At 33.3% G+C, this 22,794-nt stretch overlaps 1 protein-coding gene across 1 annotated transcript; it reads left to right on the forward strand.

Moving 5' to 3' along the window:
• Positions 1-17,084: 17,084 nt before the first annotated feature.
• On the forward strand, positions 17,085-18,716 carry LOC110105459 (E3 ubiquitin-protein ligase RDUF2). The gene is made up of 2 exons (XM_028695202.1): positions 17,085-17,268; positions 17,385-18,716. The coding sequence occupies exon 2, from the start codon at positions 17,410-17,412 to the stop codon at positions 18,499-18,501; it is 1,092 nt and encodes a 363-aa protein (XP_028551035.1). The 5' UTR covers positions 17,085-17,268; positions 17,385-17,409; the 3' UTR covers positions 18,502-18,716.
• Positions 18,717-22,794: the final 4,078 nt, after the last annotated feature.

Genomic DNA, 22,794 nt, shown 5'->3' on the forward strand with positions numbered 1-22,794 from the left:
AGAAAGAGGTTGAAGACAATTTTTCAGTTATTTGTTTATAATTTTATTTTTTTATTGTTTTCTGTTTTTTTTTTATGTATTAAAATTTTACTTTTTATTTAAAAAAAAAATTACACATTAGACAATTATATTTTTGCAAGTTGAGCAATAATACTTCGTTTAGAATAATTTTCTTACTATTTTCTAAATCAATTTTTTTCGTACAAACATTTTTAAAACTACAAATAAAATCTAAGTTTTTTTCATCGGTTAACTTTATAAAATATTATAGTCGTACTACAATAAATATTAGATACAACAATTACTACAAGGCTCTAAATATTAAATAGCAAATACCATGTTTTATTTTTTTGGGACATTTAGGCTATTTAAGGCAAACTCACACACACAACGCATACACATAGACTCGAACCTTGGACCTCTTAGTTGGAAGCGTAAGCTCTCAACCAATAGGCCAAGGAGAGTTGTGTACAAATACCATGTTGAAACTTCTCTTCAAATGTGCAAAAAAGCTGATAGAGACTTTGATACAAGCACAAATTACAATGACATCCTTATCTTCAAATAAAATAAACTAATATCAATAATATTAACTTTTGAAAAATAGAATACATATTTTTGTGCACCTGTTTATATATAATTGAGACAACAAAATATTTATAGACAAATATTAATATTTAAATGATAGATATTTACATATATATAAATATATTGTAAATCCTCAGAAAAGTAATAAACATCCTGACTGCGCTTTAAAAGTGTGGACTGGTGAGGACAGTGGGCTTATTGTTAATGGGCCATAGGCCTTGACATGACGGGCTTTTTATTGTTTATAAACATCATTCTTCTAAGCCAACTCATTGTAGAAAACTGTAATGATATCTTACATATGTGAACAATAAACAGAAAAAAAAAAAGGAAAAGTAGAAAGCAGAGAAGAAGTAAAATCCAAGCACAACCTGTTTCTCACATTTCTTACAAAACTTTCTTAATGATCGTCTGTAGCTGAATACAATATATGTGTTGGTAATGCTATTTTTCAATTGTGTAATAAGAGTGACATTTCTACTTAAATGTTGAGGATGAACTTATTTGTTATCAAGAAGTGGTGGAGATCATCCACATATAAAGGGGGGAACATGGAGCAGATTTTAAATTATGTTGATGATTGTTGAATTTGCTATTAACACCGTCCAATACGTTGATGGGGGACTCATGAAGCGTCAACTTATCTATAAGCATGATGAGTCTTTTTGTAGATAGAGCATTTGTAAATATGTCAACAATCTGATCTTGAGTTTAGATGTGTTGAACAAGAAGTTTATTCTTTTTAATACAATCACGAACAAAGTGAAAATCAATTTCAATGTTTTTTGTTTTGACATAAAACATTACATTGTTTGCAAGAGCCATTGCAAAAAATATTTTCACAATATAAAGTTGAAGGTGAATTGGAAAGAGTCCAAAAACTCAAGAAGAATTCAACGAATCCAAAGTATGTTTGTTGTGGTTGTGGCAAGGGCACACACAATACTCGGCTTCAGTGGAGGAGCAGACATTAATAGTTTGTTTCTTTACACACCAAGAAACAAGAGCACAAGCTAAAAAGACACAATATCCATTAGTATATTTTCTATCAAATGAAGCACTCATCCAATCGGAGTTTGAGTAAGCAATATGAACAGAGAATCTTTAACAATAGGAAGACCCAAGTGGTAGATCCTTGAAGATAACACATTAAACATTTAAGCTACTAAAAATGAATATTCAAAGGATTGTGCATATATCGACATAAAATATTTACCACATAAGCTAAACAGGTCTAGTGATTGTCAAATATTGCAAGGCTCCTACTAAATGCCGATAAAAAAAAGGATTAGCAAAGAAATTGAAAGGGTTGGCACTGGTTGAGGATTTAATAGCAGTAGGAGTAGTTGAAGGTTTAGAGTTAAACATTACAACTCTTTCTAAAATGGAAACAACATAGGCTAACTGAGATAAATGTAAACCAACAGAAGATCTAGTAACCTTAATGCTGAGAAAATGAGAGACTAGACCAAGATCTCAAATGTAAAATGCTTTCCTAAGTAATCAAGTAAATCTTATATAACTTTGGGATCAAATCCTGTAAGAAGTATGTGATTAACAAATATTAATATAAAGAGAGTAGTAAAGGCATGAGAATAAATCAAAAGTGAAGGATCTAATTTGCTTTGAGTGAAACCAAACTGTTGTAGTTTAACTGTAAAGACTTCAAACCACTTTCTTAGAGCTTGTTTGAGACCATATAAAGTCTTTTTCAAGAGATGCATAAAATGGGCTATTAGGAGTCTTGAAAACCTACGAGATGAGTCATGTAGACATTTTCATGAAGTTGAACATATAAGAAAGCATTCAAAATATCTAATTATGAAACTTGTTAATTGTAATTGAAAACAATCATAAGACATATTTGAATTATAGAAAATTTGGAAACATGGCTAAATGTTTCATTGTAATGAAAACTATATTCTTGATTGTAGCCTCGAGCAAGAAGTATTATTTTTTATCGTGATAAAGAACCATCATAGTTGTATTGGTATGAAAGATATTTTTACAACCAAGCACATTATATAAGGGAGATGGAGGAACCAAAATCCAAGTACCTTGTGATTGCAATGCTTGAAATTCGACGGACATAACATGACACCAATGGGGATATTTAACAGCAGTAATATAGCTTATCGGATCAGGTTTTCGAGCAAGGTGAAGTGTAAGATTAAACATTCCAGTTTTAAAGACCATATTTGAAAATGAATGATCATAGAATGTTTGGTAAGTGCAGGAGGAAGTTCATAATTTGTGTTAATGGTAGAGTAAATGGAGTTTGATGGAGTAACTGATGATGTAAGAGAAGGCTGAACCAAAGTAGGTAGAGGGAGAGAAGCAACAATAGCTGTTATGGGTGGTGGAGAGAAGATTGTTCTATTGGAAGATCGAGTATGCGATGTAAGCATTAAGAGTAGTGGTGTATATTGAGGTGAGGTGGTAGAGAGTGAAGAGTTATTTTTAATGGGAAATTTACTTTCATAATAAAAAGAACATACCAAGAGATGAACAGTTTGGAGGTGGTAGGATTATAATATTGTAACCAAATGAGACATAGCTAAATTTTATTATTTACTTATCCATACTACTAATGCAAGCATTGTGAATGAATATAGTCGCTATTACTATTTAAAAAATGTGATATTAATATGTGAAAAAAAAAAGTAAAATATTGGTTATTCACTAACGTTGGTTGAATAATGTTGACATGTACAGAATGATGATTCAACGAGATTTCCTATAAATACTGTGATTTGATTTTATTCTCTAGTGATGCACATGATACTGATTAAAGGTTACAAGGAGATAATTATTGTGCCGATGGGCAAAAAGTGACAACTATATTTTCTAAGCCAGGTATTTACTGATATTAATATGATATTGGAAAGAACTTCTTATTTGTTTAGTGTGACTATTAAAATGCATGTTATTGAGGTATTAATCCTACTACTGTATAGATTTACTATTACTGCTTCTACCACTGATTTTACTATTACCAATGCGAACATTAATATTATTTGATACTACAGATTCATTACAGTGATACTGAGTATGTAACGTACTGATCATGATCACGTAATATATTGAGTATGTGATATATTTGATAGCATGTGTAGATTCTTCTTGGGTTTTATTATATTGATATGATTCTGATGGTTTTAATTGAGGCTTTAGTTTTACTGATCTATACAATTCCTTTGCTGATTATTACTGATTGTTAGTACTAATATGACAATGGCTTTGTGGTTTTGACACGTGCTAGTTTACTAGTTTTTATATTTTACTGCTTTTGTAGTTCACGTATGATACTATTTTATTATTTATCGACTCTACAGCTAATGTATGTGAGTTTTAATACTTCTACACTTATTCATGATCATATAAATGTTATCATTATTAAACTTATTAGACATGTATACTGCTTCTTTATCATACTTTGGTTCAATTATAGGATTTGGCGACATGCAGAGCTATTTAGCTCATTATATATGCTTTAAATGATTTCAGGTCAGGACAGAGGATCAGGAGTGTGAGGTTGACCAGGTTTCTACAAGTTTACTATTAATCATTTCTTTTGGTCTGTAATTATTACTCAAGACTAAAATGATATATTATATTTTTATGATTCTTTAGTATTTTATATGATTATGGAGAAATGAATAGAGATGTATATGGATTTTTTAATCAATAGAATTTGCTATTTTTGATATTTTATTTTATTACTGAAAAATAAAATTATATAGCTTTGATTGTTGTCTAATAAAAGATAAATAAAATAATTCTTTCAAATTAGATTATAGAGTATTACATATGATTTGAGCCAGGGGTGTCAATTATTGACTTGACCTGATAACCCGACCCAACAAAATTCTGGTTCAGCTGGCCCGTTTAACAATCATGTCGTGTTTGGGTTCCAATTTTTGGCTTATTTGAAAAATTGGGTAGGGTCCAGAGAAACCCTTTAACCTAAATTTGACCCAAGTCCCTGTCTTACCTCGCCCCAGCTGACTCACACTGGCGTGACAATCACACTGCTGCTGGCACCCGGTTAGTCGCGCTCAAAACGATGTAGTCTTGCCCTTGCCCGTTTACAATCGCGCCCTCACTAACACCCGCGCTGGCACCTTAACCTTGCTCATTCTAAATATTAGCTTACTGTGCTCTTACACCAACGAGTTAGCTAGTCATATCAGATTAACTAGTAACTCGAGAGTTTGGGTCCAATTTTGAATTTCTGACCCGTTTATCTAGTAGTGTCAAATTCATACTAGATCTGTTGAAGGTGGATCCATTTGGGTTTGACTCAAACCTGACCCGAAAATCCATTTTTGACATTCTTAGTTTGAGCCATGTATAACATAAGCATCCAAAGACTTTGAAATGAGCACAAGAGGCTGGTTTATGGAATACGGTGGTTAAGAGAAGGATAAGAAAGACGCCTAACAAGATGAGTGCCAATGAGAACAGTGTCGAACCAAAAGGATGGAGGATTGGTAGCGAACATGAGAGAGAGAGAGAGAGAGAGAGAGAGAGAGAGAGAGAGAGTTGTTTCAAGTAGGTGCCATTGTCTGCACTTTGGAATGCTATGTTGCTTGGAGGTATATGGACAAGTGACTTAATGAATAAAACCAAATTTATTTAGTAGGTCTCGAAATTGAATGCTTGAACATCACCACTACCATCAGTACATAAAATTTTGATATAATGATTAAATTGTTTCTCAACTTGAGCTTTGAAAGAAATAAATTTAGAGAAAGTTTTAGTTTTTTTTTTTTCATTGGATAGATCCAACAATAACATGAAAAAATCATCAATAAACAAAACATAATAATAACATTCATAATTTGAAATAAAGGGGGAAGGACCTCATACATTTGAATATATCATATTAAATATAAAATAGTGCTAGCAGAACTTTGAGACACATTGGAAGATAATTTGTGACTCTTCACTAAATGGCAGCAAATACAGCTGCAGACATTTGAAGAAACATGTAAGGTTGGATTTGCTTTAGCATTAACTTAGATAAAATTTTATTTTTATTATAAATATATGATCTATTTCAGCTAATATAACTGATTTTAGAATTGACAGGACGCCGTATATAAGTTTGAAAAGAATGGCATTTTGCATGAAGTATCTTTTATTTTATATATTCAATTTTATACAATCATTTAATATATGAAGAATATATAATTGCGTGTAAGTTTTCATATATATATATTGATCGAAGAAGCGTCCCGTATTCATTGATATAATAATTTGTTTATTATTTTTTTTTCTAATTTTATAATAAATTTATATGAGTTCTCTTATGAAATGACGGGCATATGATCCACAACATTTATCAATTAAAATTAATATAAAACTTTTAGAAAAGTTGATCTTTTTTTTATCTTATATCTGCCAGTCACTTATAATATTTTTCTTAGAGCAAAGAATCCACTTGTTATTTTTCTAGTAATGTTTTTTTTTTCTTTTTAGGACACCTGCTGCTTTATAGGATTAGCCGAGTAAAGCTATAACTATAAAACAACAATAAGATAAATAGTTATATGCTTTGGGATAAGACTTTATAATTTTGTGTTCAACAATTAGGAAGCCAATCTTATCTCTTTTTTAAATGCTAATCACTTTACCTTCTCTCAACTTTGATCCATGCCCAACCACTAAATTGCATAAATAAAAGAAATAAAAGACTAGTTGCTCTGCAAGTAACCGATCATTGTATTTAGATAGAGTGCAACAATAAATTTTTGGTGAAATTAAATCATATGCTGATATTTTTAGAGAGAAAATTTATCTTGTGATTTGCCTTGGAGCAAGAGATGAACATTAATTTCTGATGGGATTATCTGATACTATTTTATCTCTTTACTAATTTAGAGAGTAGCTTTTATTCTCCTCTCTGTTTTTTATTTTTGGACATTTAGGCCAATTAAGGCACTCACATACTCATCACATACACAAGATACAAATCCAAGGCTTTTTAGTTGGTAGCCTAAGCTCTCAACCATAGACCAATGTCAATTGTGTATTATCTTCTCTATGTTATTTGGGGTTTTAACTTGCTCACACTTTTAGCTGTCTCGTTCATGACTGGTGGAGAAGTACTATAATTTACATGCTATTTTTATACTTCTTACATGGTAGATGCTGGATATTGTCATATTTTTTATTCTTTACTTTTTTTTGGGGCCAAGCCCATATAGATATAAAAAACAATTACAAAGGAAGTCATGAAAAATCATGACCGAAGCCAAGAAAGAAAAAACAACTATAGAGAAATAAAATAGAGAGAAAAAATAATCCTAACAAATGGTTCACCACATAAAAAATGGCGAACAAGAGAAAAACAAAAACTGTAAGTCAAAAGAAAGACTCAGGATGAAGCTAGTTGCATGAACATCAACAAAACTCAGAGATCAGGATGAAAAAACAAAAATATCGCAACCCACAAAAAGGGCCCAAATTGCCACTGGGCCAGCCAGGACAACAAGTTGGATAGAGTGAGGGTCATACTGTAAGCACCGATCAAAATGTCCATCCCAAGCCATTAAAAGAATCCAAAAGGTTTCCACAATGACCGTCCCATGAAGAATGACTAGCAGCTGGCCACAGTCATCATAATCTAGGAAAATCAGCCACAAAAAATCGAAAGAGGTGTGCCCAAAAAACTATAAATTATTAGTTAAGGTTAGCAAAATGGTCTTTAAGCAGCTCAAAACTTTTCCACCTTTTAGCTTTGTGAAGTAAAGCATTCTTGATAGCAAACTTAAGAGAAGAGGGAGAACACCCAAGAGCCCCTATACCGACGATTATTTCTTTCCCTCCACAAGAAATAGACGGTGCAACAAACAGAAAGGAAACATAAATACTTTTCACTATTGTTAAACTGCTAAAGACTTTCTAAGTAATCGAATGTTTGAATGAGATTCGGCCTTAAGAGGAAGCAATTCAAGAGCGGCAAGACAGAGGTGATCACCAAATAGGAGTAACCACATTCAAAGTAAATGTGCTTATGAGTTTCTGAGGCATTTTGACAAAAGGGGCAAGCATGATGAATCAGAATATATATTTTAATAAGTAAATCCACACATTTTAATTTATTTAAAATGGCCATCTAAGTTTAGCAAGAGTATCTCAGAACATGCTGCTTATGTCAGATGTATTTAAACAAGTGCACACCCTCCAAATTACAAAAAAATGAGAAACTAATGATGTAAAAATTGGTTTGTATGAACCTTCCCATGATAGAACCAATTGCTCACGGATGGGGACATCAAGAATCGTAGAACATACATGCTCAGGGAAGGAGGCGGGGAGCGCCCATTGACTATCCACAATGTAACAAAAAACCTGAGTGCTGGAGAGAACCAAAGAGTTGAAAAGTTCAGTTAACGAACTACCATTACACCACTGGTCCTAGGCCATAGATAGATTGCTGCAAGGGGTAACAACCAAAGAGACGGCATTCCTGATATTCTGAGCGGTAAAGCAAACAAAAATTTGAGATTTCGAGGCATTAATCGTAGGATGCTTCGAGGGGAAGAGGTATTTGGATTTAAACCAAGTGCTTACAATGGAAGACTGATTGTATAACCTCCAAATAAATGAGGAGGATAAAGCATGATAAAGGGCTTCAAGAGATGGGACACCTAAACCCCCATGGATTTTAGGTAAGATAGTGACCTTCTAAGCCATTAAATGTAACTTGCTCTCATTAAAGCATTCATGAAATAAGCTGGAACAAAGTTTAGAGATGAGTTTACGGCAAGCCTTTGGTATGATAGCTCCCCTGATCCAGTAAACAATAATGTTTGCAATGGAAAATTTCAAGAACTGAACTCTACTTGCAAAAAAAAGAAATTTTACTTTTCAACTATCAAGTAGAGTATACACTCATTTCTTGTTTTTTAGGCAATGATTAAGATTACATTCATATAAAGAGAGGTTAAATCTAACATTGCAGTTCAATCCTTATGCTTTCTCCTTGCTGATGTTGTATGTAAGAAAAGTTATGGTGTTAAAGTGAGAGTTCTACTTACTAAGTTTACATGAAGTTCTTGCACATATATAAATATAAGAGAAAAATGTAGAAGACATTAGCTTTTTTATATGAAAACTTTTAAATGTAAAAAAATCATAGGGCTTGGGCTAAATGCAATGATTCATTATGCAAATAAAATATAGGAGTTTTTTAGTCATTTTAATTGGAGAAGATGAAATTACATAATATATAATAGAAACTTGACTCCTAGTGAATATGATAAAGAATGCTTAAGGTGTAGTAGAAGGTTGATGACAATGGTCCAACAATGTTAGTCAGACAACCATATCAAATGATGAAAATTGAACAACGATAATTAGATAATGGTGATTGAATAATGATGATCAATTGACGACAATTGAATGATGATAATTGGTTAATGAAAGTAAAGCGATTGTGAAGACTGCAGCCGACCAATGAAATCATATGATGATGAGTGCACTGTGATTGTTAGGCGACAATGACCAGACGATGACGATCAGGCAATGAAATTCAAACAACAGTAATTTGATGATAGTAGTTATCATCAACATTGAATGTCAAGTACAATTCTATAGCTCTTAAAATATTTAAAATTTCTTTGAACTCAATCTCATGATCTCTTCATGTAGAGAATGTGGGTCTATATAATATTTTGAGAGTAATATTTTAGCAAATCCACCCAAAATTTTTTAACACTTAAGGTGCTGGTCCATATAGAATATTTTGATAACAGATAGTTCATTTAACATTTAAACATCTTAAATACCTTGGAATCATGTGATGTTGAGCTTATTGGATTCACTTCATCAAAACACTCGATTTTATTATATAAATATAAGATTTGAAGGTCATTTGATTATTCAATTAATATCTAAAAGTTTCAATCATAATTCAAGAGTACTTGATTGGACTCAATTGGACTCGGCTCAGATCCTTTTTGTTGTCGTTAGGCTCATATGACCAATATGCACAATTTGTTGCTATAAATTTGATGAAATTGGAGCTTGGATGACTTTGAATTTATTCGAAAACTTTTCAATACATGTAATTTATAAAAATTCAAGTCAATCATATTAATTTTATGATGATATATGATGTGATGTCTTTTGATTAACAATATTCTATGATGTCTTTTGATTAACAATATTCTGTTTGTTGTCACTTTCATAAATGATATCATTACCATAAGTCATATTTTTTAAAAAAAATTTCAGGAAGATTATTGCTTGAGAATGAATGATCTCCTTTAGCTCACGTAGGTGATGTTTATTTTCAATTTGGATGTGATTTTTCATAAGGTGTTAGTATCGAAGGCTGACAATAACCTTATTTAATTAGGGGTGTCAATTCCGGGTCACGGATCGGGTTCGGGTCGAACCCGAAACTAACCAGTCACTATTCCGATCAACCCGAACCCGACCCGCTTTGGGTCCGGGTCAACCCGTCACGACCCGAATGACACGTTTCCAACAAAAAAATTGCTAGTTTTCGTGTCAAAACGGGTTTATTTCCTCTTTTTCGGGTCAAAAATAGGTCAAAATAGGGTTGTCGGGTCAAAATCGGGTTTTCGGTTCATTTTCGGGTCAAAGGGTTAACTCGAACCCGACCTGTTTCGGGTTCGGGTTGACCCTAACCCGAAATTTTCGGGTCGGGTTCGAATCGGTTTTTTCGGGTCGTGTCAAATATTGACACCCCTAACCTTATTTGCTTTCTTATGTAACCTCAATTGTGTCATATTTGACACCTGCATAAATTTCTTCTTTATACTTCTATGATGCTTTAAATATCATCAATTAAACATATTGTTTTTTAATTAATTCAGACTTCAAAGTAGCATCACCTAACACTAATAAATGAACCATCTTAGAGGTCATAGTTGTGACCTTTCGTCGAAAGTAATAGTAGACTTCATCAGCGAGGAATAATGATCTTTTAAATTGGATAAATACTGTGCTGTTAAAAATATTTATATAATAATTTTGTTAACAAAAAGGGGAAATTTTTAAAAGGAGCAAAGTTTATAATTATATTAGGAATAGGAGCATGAAATTAATAAAATTTAAAAATGAGCAGAAATGCCATCTTACTTTGCGTTTTCTGAAGAAAACGCAAAGTTGGATTGCATTTTCTAAAGACGTATTGTTTCCATCATTCGGTATAACGAACTATATGATTCTTCATAACTACCAAATACTGTTCTTATTGCTTTTCTTCTTGCATCCCAAGCTTTCATATACGATACTTGAATATCAAATTTTGAGCTGATTCGGGTAATAATTTCTTTTGGTTTTAAATCTAGTTGTTGTCTTTAGGTTCCAGTTATAAATTGGCAGATGAACTTCGAAGTACAATTATGGTGACTTGCAGCCAATATCGGGTTGGTGCATGTATGTCGCCCGGTTATGGTTGAAATCTTCCATACCCCTCCGAGGCGTTTACTCTTTGCTGCATGGAGACGCCAAAGACAAGGACGAGTTTGGTTATCATGTTAGACACATACTATTGTTAGGCGTGTCTTATTTGAGGTTGATTTCTTGAACTCTACTTTTTTTATTATGGACCACCCAGATAAAGCACATTGAAGTGTTTCCTTGCAACCAAATGTCATACCCTCATACAGATGATCTAGAATGTTCGCATCAAAGTTTTCTTGATGATTATTGACCGGAACATCAATACCATCACTTGCGTCCCACTCTTGTGCATTGCGTAATTTTGCTTGGAACTCATTACTTACCATCATATCATCTAGATTTTGTACATTTTGTGCAGTATGTTGCTGAATAATATGATCTGCACGCATTGTTACCTCCACATCCTCAATAGGCGGTGCTTCTGGCTCCCCGCTCGAGTTTTCGCTTGAACCGCTATACATCGTCTCATAATCGGGTAGTTCTGCTTCAGTTGGTGCACTGCACTCTCCTATATTATGCACCATCGAAGGTGAGCCTAATATAGATGTTGGTATGTTGAGGTCGAATGTCGGTTGTGAGCTCGTGCTCATCCGACGTGAAGATGAAGGCTCGGTATCTATGGGTGTTCTCCTACAACGAAATTTTGACCATGGATTTATAATTAGATTATGAGTATGTGATTGGTTAGCATAAATTCACTAAAGTATTAACATTGAATTTTACCTAGATATGTAGGTGGAGCGGCGAGGGTTATCAAATACTATGTTTGGTGGAGAATGAGTCCGGAGCACTGGCGCGGGTAATTCTTTAAACTCAACGTACACGATCACAGTCCTTCGTCGTCCTTCTGTTAGTACGAAGGTACAAACTTCATCATCTGTAATTTCAACTGCGGTGTGACCGCCATTATTCCGTAGTCGACATGCGAGATTCACCGTGTGCGTGGTGTAATCACGATGTAATGTTCTAAGGATCCTAATTTTAAGGTCCTCTAGGGTAATATTGTCGATTGTCGTTAATCTGCAGAGGTCTATTTCTTCCACCAATATATGTTGGTGTGAAATCTTCGGCGAGTTGTAGGGCCCCGTCAAAGAAGAGTATGAGTCGTGACATAGTTTCTGATTATCAATGATAAGATACGTAAATCACATTAAAATACCTTTTTAATTCAATGAAAAAAAACTAAATATGTATGATATCTTATGCAAATATCTTATGTATCAACTATCTCTCCCTCATATACTCTATCTCCCCCTCTTAATCTCTCTCAACCTAAAAAAGAAATACATATCTTTGTAAGTTTGGATGTTTTATGTTTACCAGGTAATTAATTATAACCTAGGTGGCTGTGAGATTCACATGGTTATAAGGCTCTTTCTCTTGTTCTCAAGTGGAAGATCCAAGATGGGATGTATGTAGCTCCATCTCCCACAATTTTATTTATCTCTACTACTTTGTTTTTCTCTCATGCTTTGTCTTTTTTTAGTTTTTCTATAACTTAACTTTTCGTAGTTCTAATTTTTTTATCCATTGGTTTAATAGCAAATTAAAGTGTAACGGTAATCACCTCACAAAATTCCCCAAGCTTCACTTTAAAAAATTATTTTTAAAATTACGTTACTATTTCAATCTTAATATTATATGGACTCATAATGTCTAAACACAAGTAATTGATGTCAATGCAAGCTAAGCATTTTTATAGTAAGAGTTTAGGCCATCCTAAATGGTATTAGAGTAATAATAGTTTACTAAAATGAAAATATAAAAGTAGAGAATTATAGTCCAAATAAATAGAAAAAAATTTCAGATTATGATTTAAAATTAAATAATATTTTTTTATTTATTTAGATGTTTAATATTTAACTATGATATTAAAATTTAATGTCTAATATTTAAATCCAACTCAACTTCCCACTCTTATTCTCTCTCTCTCTCTCTCTCTCTCTCTGACTACAAAAATTTTACTTTTCTCTCATTGTAATTTTTTAACTAATTTTATAAACCCATCCGAAATAAACTTTTTAGAGTCCGTTTTAGACCACTCTAATTTTTTATAAAGATAATTATAAGAGTTATTAAGTAGAAAATAACTTTCTTAAAAAAAAAATTAGAAAATAAATTTCTTAAAACTTGTTGTACAAAATAATTTTTATAACAATTTTTTTAAATAACGAAAAAGTAGTAGACAATAAAAATTTTAGTTGTAATCGGAAAGATAAAACAGTTAGAAAGTTGTTTTAATAAAATTTTAATTAGCATGAAATAATATTCTTATCTTCTTTATTATTTCTTATCATAAAATAACATTCTTATCCTTTTTATTATTATTACTTAACAAATTTTAAGGGAATAAAACTCTCATTTTGCTTTAAACATTTACCTATCAAATTTTAACCATGACCAATATTGAACAAAATTTGAACATCAAATTTTCAAACAAAATTTCTAAAAAGCTTTCAGGAATATGGCAGATACTTATACAAAACAATATTTGAAATCCAATATTTGTTTCACTTATATAAATTATATTATGTTTTGGCATAAATATCTATAGCTACATCATTCTTTATAAACCTTCTCGCCATCACTCCAAAAGCAGTTTGAATCAAATTTATTTTACATTTAAAACAAACTACTAATTTACATGTAGTTATAGCATGGAATGGAATCTTTAGTTTAGACTAACAAAATTTAGTTAAATCCTCATAATGCATCATGAAGTTTATTGATGTTTTTTTTAATAATAAAAACTTGCAAAAAATGAAAGCTAGGATTTTTTCTATGATATGAAATTAAGAACATATAATTGACTCGAATCCAATTTGATTTACAACCACTACAAAGAGTTCAACTCAATCCTCATATTATATATAATCAAGTCATTTATCATATATTAAATAAAATCTTAGCAATATATATATTTTTTATAAATAACTCATTCTTTACTATTTAGGATATTTCACATTAGAATGGAGTTGTTTGGTGAGAGTGGTTCGCTTATATGAGGACTGTTAGTCAAACTTTAATGTCTAGCTCTTTACTCAGTAGACGTTAGGAATGGTTTAATTTTTATTCACTCAAAATTTATATGAATGTAATTTTTAATTACGTTTGACGGTTTCAATATATGTTGCACTGATCAAGGCCTTCGTTTCATAGTCTTACTTACAATAATCTATCTTTTCTTGCAAGAAAAAAACTGATAATATATAATGATTTTCAAAGAAATTGTCATAACAGTTTAGCTATTCAACCATCTTAATTCTTATAATAATTTTTTTTAGAAATGCAAGGCTGAATAAGCATCAATATGTTGTAGTTTATTTAAATTAAAAATTTAATTTAATTTCATAATCTTCTCAATTAATTTATTTTGTAGTGACAAATTATATAAATATGTAATAAAATTCATCAGAATTCTAGGCTAAAAGATAATGACCTACGTGAGTAAAGGCTCAGGTAATATTTATGACAACTAAGCTAATAGGCTCAATCTTAAGTTTTTTTGCAAAGTCTGCTTTAATTAATATTGTATTAATTTACTTAAACATGGATCTAAATTAGTTTCCTTTTTTTTTTCTTTCTCTCATTTCAATATTGTCTTTTTTATCTTTCTCATTTATAGTAATTCTTCTATTTCATCGATTAATAAAAATTTATTTTAAATCATATCAAATCCTCCTCATATAAATTTTATAACTTTAACATCAATTTTAGAGTATAATTGGTTATATACTAATTTTAATTATCTTTTTCATAATTTGCTCTTCTATTTATTTTGCGGTTTTTAATATGAATTTATAAATGATATATTTATAATTTACAATTAATTGTGGTTTAAATTCTTAAAATTTAATAGATCTAAATTCTTAGTGCACTCTCACTTTTAGCGATTGACTAAATTTAGTATTAAATATTTAATATTTTTTTATTGCTATCAATTAGGTAAGTAGTATAAAATTTAATAAAGTTTTTTCGTACATAATGTTTTCTTCTATAATTCATTATTTTTTTTAAATTATAGGCAACCGTGCATTTTATGCACATGCAATAAAACGTAGTAATTTAAAGGTTTTATAGAAAAATTCATCATTGACATCTTGATGGTTGTTTTAAAACAATTTCAGTCCTCTAAATCAAAATATTTTTCAAAATACTATAAAGTTGTTAAAATTATATAATACATAATAATAGGAAAAGATTTAAAATTAATCCTTCATAAATCTATCATTAAAATTTTTAAAGTTATATTTGCCCAACTCTCAACTTTTCTATCCCTCTTTCTTCCTATTACTAATAGGAATTATTATTATAAATTTAATATTTAAGTTCATATATAACCCTTTAAATATTAATATTATTAAATCTACATTATTTCTTTACTTTACCAACAATACGACTATGAAAACAAATTTATTATTATTATGCTCAATTAATAAAAAGTTCCATTTCAACCATAGTTAAAATAACCCAATAACAAAATTATCTATAAAATTAATTTATTTATTTAAATATATTTAATTAAGTTATTACATATAGTCTCTCGTGATTATGCCAAAAAAAAAATTTATCTAGCTCACATTTCTCACTCTTTATTCTCCTCTCTAAACCCTCTCTCTTTGTGCCTGAAAATGTATTTTTTTTCCAATGATTTATATCTACCAAATATTTTTTTTTTTTCATGGCAAACAATTCTCACAACTAAAAACGCACTATTGTATATAAATAATAACATGAATGGAAAATTAACACAATTTTACTTAAATTAAAAATATCATACTAAAGCAAATAACTAACACACATATATAAATTTTTCTATTCTAACAATATTATTTTATTCAACAATATTGCCAAATTTTTTCATGTCATTATATCAACATATTTTGCTCTCAACATCAACTTCTCAACAATATTTGAAAAAAAATTTCAACAATGTACAAATATGATGTAGAATAATACAAAAAATATTACAACAAAATTTGTAATAACAATTTGCAAGTATTTCTTTAATATCAAAAATAACACTAATTGAACATTATAAGATCTAAAAAATTAAATGTAAAGACTAACCTTAATGGATGCAACCGTTGCCTTATACTCAACCTCAAACAGCAAAATATTCTTCTCGTTATGAGCTGCTATTTATAGGCAAAATAAAGGATTAAAATTTTTTTTTTTCCCCATGAAATGAGTGCTTCATGGACCTTTAGCAAGGGGAAATCACGGGTTCCTCACCCAAACCAATTCCGCCTGAATTCTTGCATAGACTGGTCCGGGGTCCGGGCTCGGGTGATGAAGAAAACGAATGCCACCTTCGCATTCATTTTGATGAAGAAAACGGATTGCAAGAAAATGCGATCCTGCTTTGCGTTTTCTTCAGAAAATGCGATACTGTTTTGCGTTTTCTTCAGAAAATGCAAACCAGGATCACATTTCTGCTCCTTTTTAAATTTAATTAATTTCATGCTCCTAATCCTAATATATTTATTAACTTTGCTCCTTTTAAAAATTTGCCCTAACAAAAAAGAGAGTGATTTTAATTTCTCGTTTTTTTTTTAATTTTATTAAAAACAAAGTTATATTATTATTACTTATAGGTTATAATTTCAAAGTGAAGTTTTACGTTTTACTAATTTATGCGGCGCGGATAAAAATTTCGAACTTTTTTCCGTAGCAAATATCTTTTTTCTGTAACAAAAGTATTACGCCACGAGGCGGAACTGGAAAGGAAGCGAAAGAAACGGTACAAGCTCGAGCGATCTGAAATTACGACTATGCCATTTTGGAGAATGAAAGCGAGCATTTTCATGGAATGTGAGCCGAGGCGGACTGCTCCGCCTTTCGGGCTAAAGTTGGACCGGATAATAACGGCGTCGTTTATCCCGTTGTCTTAAACAAGCTGTTTACCAATGAAAATGCGCCACGTAGAAACGCCGTCGACTTTCCTTGGATTGCGTTGAAACCACGCCAGCTCGCCGACGCGCTTCCGATCGTCATCGCTTAAGAACCCCTCGCTCTTCAATTCGCATCTTCACAACTCACCGTATCCTCTCCGGTTACGCGAACCGGTTGTTATCCTTAGGAACTGGTCACCGCACTATCTTCTCCTTCCCTGTTCTACCATCTCTCGATTCTTATTAGCTAGGGCTTCGTGATTCCGTCTTTCACCCCGATTTTACCCTCCGCCGATCCGCGAGGGATTCAATTTCTAGAAAGATATTTCTTTCGTCGTAGGTTAGATTTCTATCCGAGGATCTCATTCTTTCTGTACCCATCAAGAAATTCGGTAGCTTTCTTTCACAAATTTGGGAAAGTTCTCGTCTTTATCTTTCGAGGTCTCTTGATCGTAGATCGGTTTCCCTTTACTGTGGCAATATGTCTTCGGCATCCTCCTATTGGTGCTACCGCTGCAGCCGCTTGGTCAGGGCGTGGCCGCAGGATTCGATCGTCTGCCCGGACTGTGATGGTGGCTTCCTCGAAGAGGTCTCCACCCCACCCCGCCTTGCCCGCCAGTATCTGCATGGTGGTGACGAGGCCTCACCCGCGACACCCAGGATTCGGCGCCACCGACGCGCCGGCGTTGGAGATCGCTCCCCCTTCAACCCTGTCATCGTGCTCCGTAGCCCGGCCGATGGTGGTGTAGGTCGCGACGCAGATCGTTTCGAGCTGTACTACGACGACGGGGCGGGATCTGGTTTGCGCCCCCTTCCACCTAGCATGTCAGAATTTCTGATGGGTTCCGGCTTCGAGCGGCTTCTCGACCAGCTTGCCCAGATCGAGATCAACGGCCTTGCTGGCCGCAGATTCGAGCATCCGCCGGCATCTAAGGCCGCCATCGAGTCTATGCCGACGGTCGAGATCTCTGCCTCTCATGTTGGATTGGATTGTCACTGCGCCGTGTGCATGGAAGCGTTTGAGATCGGGACGGAAGCAAGGGAGATGCCATGCAAGCACATCTATCATCAAGATTGCATCTTTCCATGGCTCTCGATACGGAATTCCTGTCCAATATGCCGGCACCAGATGCCGGCTGACCAAAGGGGTAATGGAGCTGCAGAGGCCCAAGTGGATGCTCGGAGTACCGCTACGGTTAGTGAGGACGAAACTATGGGACTCACTATTTGGAGGCTTCCGGGTGGTGGGTTTGCGGTTGGGAGGTTTTCCAGCGGGGCGAGTGCAGGGGAGCGCCAACTTCCGGTTGTTTACACTGAGATGGACGGCGGTTTCAACTCCGGTGGTGCGCCAAGGAGGATATCCTGGACTGAGAGAGAGAGCAGGAATCAGCAGAGGGGAGGAATTGGCCGGTTGTTTCGCAATTTCTTCTCTTTCTTTGGGAGACGGCGATCCTCGTCTTCTCGATCATCGCCCTCTTCTTCACCATCAAGTTCCGAGTCTGCAGCTTCTGAGAGGCACCGAAGAAGCAGAGTGTTTAGGTTCAACAGTGGCCTTCCTTCCGTTGGGCAATGAATGGTTTTATTTGAAGAGAGAAAAAATGATCATTGCTATGTATGAGAGAGCTTTAAATATTTTATGTTGTAAGCGCAGTTTTTTGCTCCGGCTCATTTAGGGAGGGGGGCTCATTGTAAAAGCTGAAGAAGGCTTGATGTTTCATATTTATAAAACCAGTGTAAATAGAAATGTTGGAAAAGAATTGCAGGGTTGCAGGCCTATTCTTGTAGAAATTTTGTTTGGTGCTTGTGAAGAAGCTTGTTCCGATTTGTCAGTTAGATATGGGAAGAGGTTATTTCAACTATCCGTTATTGTCACGCACTTTAGGCCAAATTATTTTGAATGCCATTTCAAAAGTAAGTTTTCGAGAAGTGTGTTTTAAAGATATTTATTTGCTGAAATTCATCCCTTGTGAATTAAATTCTACAAACCTTCACATTTATTTTTCTTTATTTATCATTATAATTATAAATAAAAAAGTATTTTAATCCATCACAATTTATTTTATATTGTGATATTATTGTAAAAAATAAAATGCAAAACTGATGTAGCTTTTCTAATTCTGAAGATTGAATCAACTTCTCATATTTTTGCAACGAATCTTCGAAGTTGGAGTTTAATTATGTCATTTTAATCAAATTAACTTATGAAAGCTACTTGAGGAAGTAGGATTCAATTACTTTATGATGTACTGCTTGCCTGTTATTTCCTTTGCCTTGCATTTTGTGCTATTCTTCACTAATTTGTAATCGAGTTCGGCTGTTGTCACATTGATGTTGAATTGAATTGCTGTCGACGACGGAGTGATTTCCTCGTTTGTTTTGGCTCGGTCATTTTATTTTTCTTTAGCTGCTTTAAGTTGCAAAATTTGTTTTATGTGCAACCTAATGGTAGCGTGCATTTGAATGTGTATTCAAGCAATCATTATAAGTTTCATGTTTGCTGTATGTTTGCAATATGGTTTCTACGATCATCTTATATCGCTGCAACTCTTGTTTTACGGCACAAGATCATGGTATCAACGTGGCCCACTCGAACTGCAACTACAGCTCTTGAATTTTGATCCATTCCAGTTGACCCCCAAGCCATGATGCAAATTTTGTTGTGCATTGAGGAGTGAATATTTTGTAATGTTGGACAGTAGATTGTCCAGTTTAACAAAATGAGGGAGCATTAAATGTTACAAAACAGTAGATTGTTGCGTGTGACAAAAAAGAGTGACGCAGAGAGTAAAAATGATATAACAAGCAAACAGAGAATGTGATGGACAGACCCATCTTTCTTTCCCTGTATCTTTATCTAAACCTCATCTTTCTTGATATTTCTTTTTTATTCATTGTGATGTACCTCACTACTATATTTTTGGGGCATTGAGGCTGAGTGGGCTTCTAATGAATTTGCACGCTGGAATTTCAAATGATAGAAGTAAAATAGGTTGCATGTAAATTGTCATAGCTTAATGTAATACAGTTTTTTAGTGTGGGCATTTGGTATGCGCATTAGTGTTAACCATGTACATTAACTAATCTTTCTGAGGGATGGTATTGCTGTTGTGTGGTGGAAAGAAAGATAACATTAATTATTGCTTGAGCTGTCATTTAAATCTGTTTGCAGCAGTATATCTTTATGTTCTCTGGAATCTTCTTTCTGAAAGAGGACTTGTCTTTTCATACCCTTTACTAAACCCAATGGGAAGCCACTGCTTCTTCACTCTATCGTTGATGATTTGGAAAGGCATCTAGCCTGTCCTAAAAGTGAGGAATCTGTTGTCATGTGGGCCGTTGACAGTTTTTTTTTTTTTTTTTTGGGACATTTAGGTCATTTAAGGCAAACTCACACACACAACGTATACACATGGACTCGAACCTCTTTAGTTGAAAGCCTAAAGCTCTCAACCAATAGGCAAGGAGGTTATGTGACAGTCTCTTCCTTTGCAAACAAAAAAAAAACTATCAGAAGCCGGAAACAAAATCCCTTATTGGTTTCATTTCTCTTTGAGCTATCAGATAATATTTTACTCATTATCATTCTGTGCTTATCAACTAATTTTCTCTTATATCTTAGGCATTACAATGTTAGGTAATTGGTGGAGATGATCGCTATAAAGGGCAATCATTACTGTCCGTATGTTTTGTCATGGAGGAGCTTACTCTGTTTTTCATTTAATGGCTTTTCTCGGTGAAAACATTAGGTGACGTTAGAACCTAGAAGTATAGATGGGGTGCCGAGTTAGTTGAACATCCTTACAAAATTTGTGTTTGTATTAATTTATCTAATGCCATATTATTTCTATTTAAATGATCAAATGATTCAGAAAGTAAACCTTTAAAAAATGATGATGTTGTAGAGGAATGGACACATAGTCCACATGCAGGCTTAGAACTAACAACAGCAGTTATTAGGTATTCTTTGCTTTGAGAGCAAATTCCGTCATTCTTTCTTATACAGTTGTTTATAGTGAAATATTCTCAATCTCATCTTTTTAGAAACAAATACATGGAATGCTGACCATTTCTATTTATTTTTCGTCATTTTGATGTTGCCTGTATGTTTATCATTTCTTATTCTTTTCCCCCTGCTGTTTCATTTGATTAAAGAATAATCATTTCAATCATGTGATGGGGAATCCTAGATTTGGCTATGGGCATGTGAAAATTACTGAAGGAGTTAGTTTAATAGGCTGTTGGCGCATTGGAGGGAAGGACGCATGGCTGTCTTTGTAATTTTGACAGGTGCATATTATCTGGAGATTAATTTAAATGAGAACCCTATGGTGGCAATCACGTTGAAAGATATCATATATCTTTTTTGAGGTAATACTATAAAGCCTGAAATGTTCAACATGCTATCTAAATAATTCTATTTTGAATTGCCTCCATTGATTGTTGTTATGTGTTCAATGCTTACTATTAGTTCTTGGCCCTCTCTTCGGGCTTGATCTTTTATGTCACATCGTAATTTTCCATATAAGTTGGAGGGTAAAAAATAGAAAAAGTATTCTAGTTTTCTCCTTATTAACTTCCAAAGAGGATTCTTCTCGAGTTCTTGAGAGTATTCTCAAATCTCAAGAGACATTCTTAAGAGGTATTCCTGATAGGTCTGTTCTCTTGATTAAAATGATTTTCTATATAATGTGGATATCCACATAGATGTCTGAGATACCTTTGGACTCATCAATGGTCGATTTCCTAATGTCTACTCCAAATATTATGTTAAAGGCCCAAGAGAAATAAGTTGCACTTTTGTCCTTCACCAACGGTTCATCATGTGTGGATGACACATATCCTTGGTTGGTGCTAGATAAAATATGCTATGATAAATTTGGTAGTGGGTGAAAACATGTCAAGAGTTTGACAAATACATATAGACTTATTAAAATTTCATTTTGGAGCAGGGTGTAGTTGTGTAGGCTTGTCAATTAGCGGAGCTTACGGGTAATGAGGCTGTAAGAGTGGTCAAGGAGGGAATTATTGTTGGAGGGGTTCACGATTATGGTTGATGATGTAGCTTTTGGAGATACATTGACTATGGACTTATTAACACCAGAGTCGACAAGATTTCGATCAGCCCAAAGCTTGTCGACAAGGTGTCATGAAGGGACCTATTAGTTAGAGAGCCAACATGTGCTGCTTAGAGGTGTTGATTGGAAGACTAGACAAATAAGAGCCAGTTAGCAGGGTTATATGAGAAGTTGTTGGCAAGGGAATTGTTGGATGATGCTTGTGTGGAGGCTACTGCATTGAGATTCAGGATTCGACTAGAATGTTAAGATGCCAGTTGGAAATTAGAGATGTAGTTAACAACATATCATGGAGACGTTAGTGAGCTGTTGGCTTAAGGTGCCTTTCGTGGAGTGAATGATTTATTTTATAATGCTTTCACAACCAATCTTATCTTGTATTTTTTGTTGTTATTATGCTCCTTTTTATTTTATAGATCTAATTATTTTTTAGTATTTTTCGGTCTTTGGGTGTTTAGTGTCTAGGTATTGTTTTTGTGGAGAGAATTCATTTTTTTCATTTATTTTTAGATCTTACTCACATGAATGTTTAATTTGTACAAGCTATTCCCTATCATTCAAGGTCACCTACATTATAAGCCTCAAATTATATTGAGAAGGAGAGATTAACAATTAATAGGATTTAGAAATCATATGATCTATTGACTTTTGTATCAAGAGTATTGGGCTTAAGGGTGTGATGCCTCGGTATCTAATGAAAGGATTAAATTCTTAAACCTAAATGTTTATGCAAAATAACTTGGTGCCAATTAAAATATCTAAAATAATAAAGACAATTTAAATATCATTCA

The sequence above is a fragment of the Dendrobium catenatum genome, unplaced genomic scaffold (assembly GCF_001605985.2).
Source record: "Dendrobium catenatum unplaced genomic scaffold, ASM160598v2 fragScaff_scaffold_621, whole genome shotgun sequence".
Lineage (NCBI taxonomy): Eukaryota > Viridiplantae > Streptophyta > Magnoliopsida > Asparagales > Orchidaceae > Dendrobium > Dendrobium catenatum.

Bases quoted from the DNA above. Each gene is read 5' to 3' on its own strand.
- LOC110105459 (XM_028695202.1), top strand. From the start codon at position 17,410: ATGTCTTCGGCATCCTCCTATTGGTGCTACCGCTGCAGCCGCTTGGTC.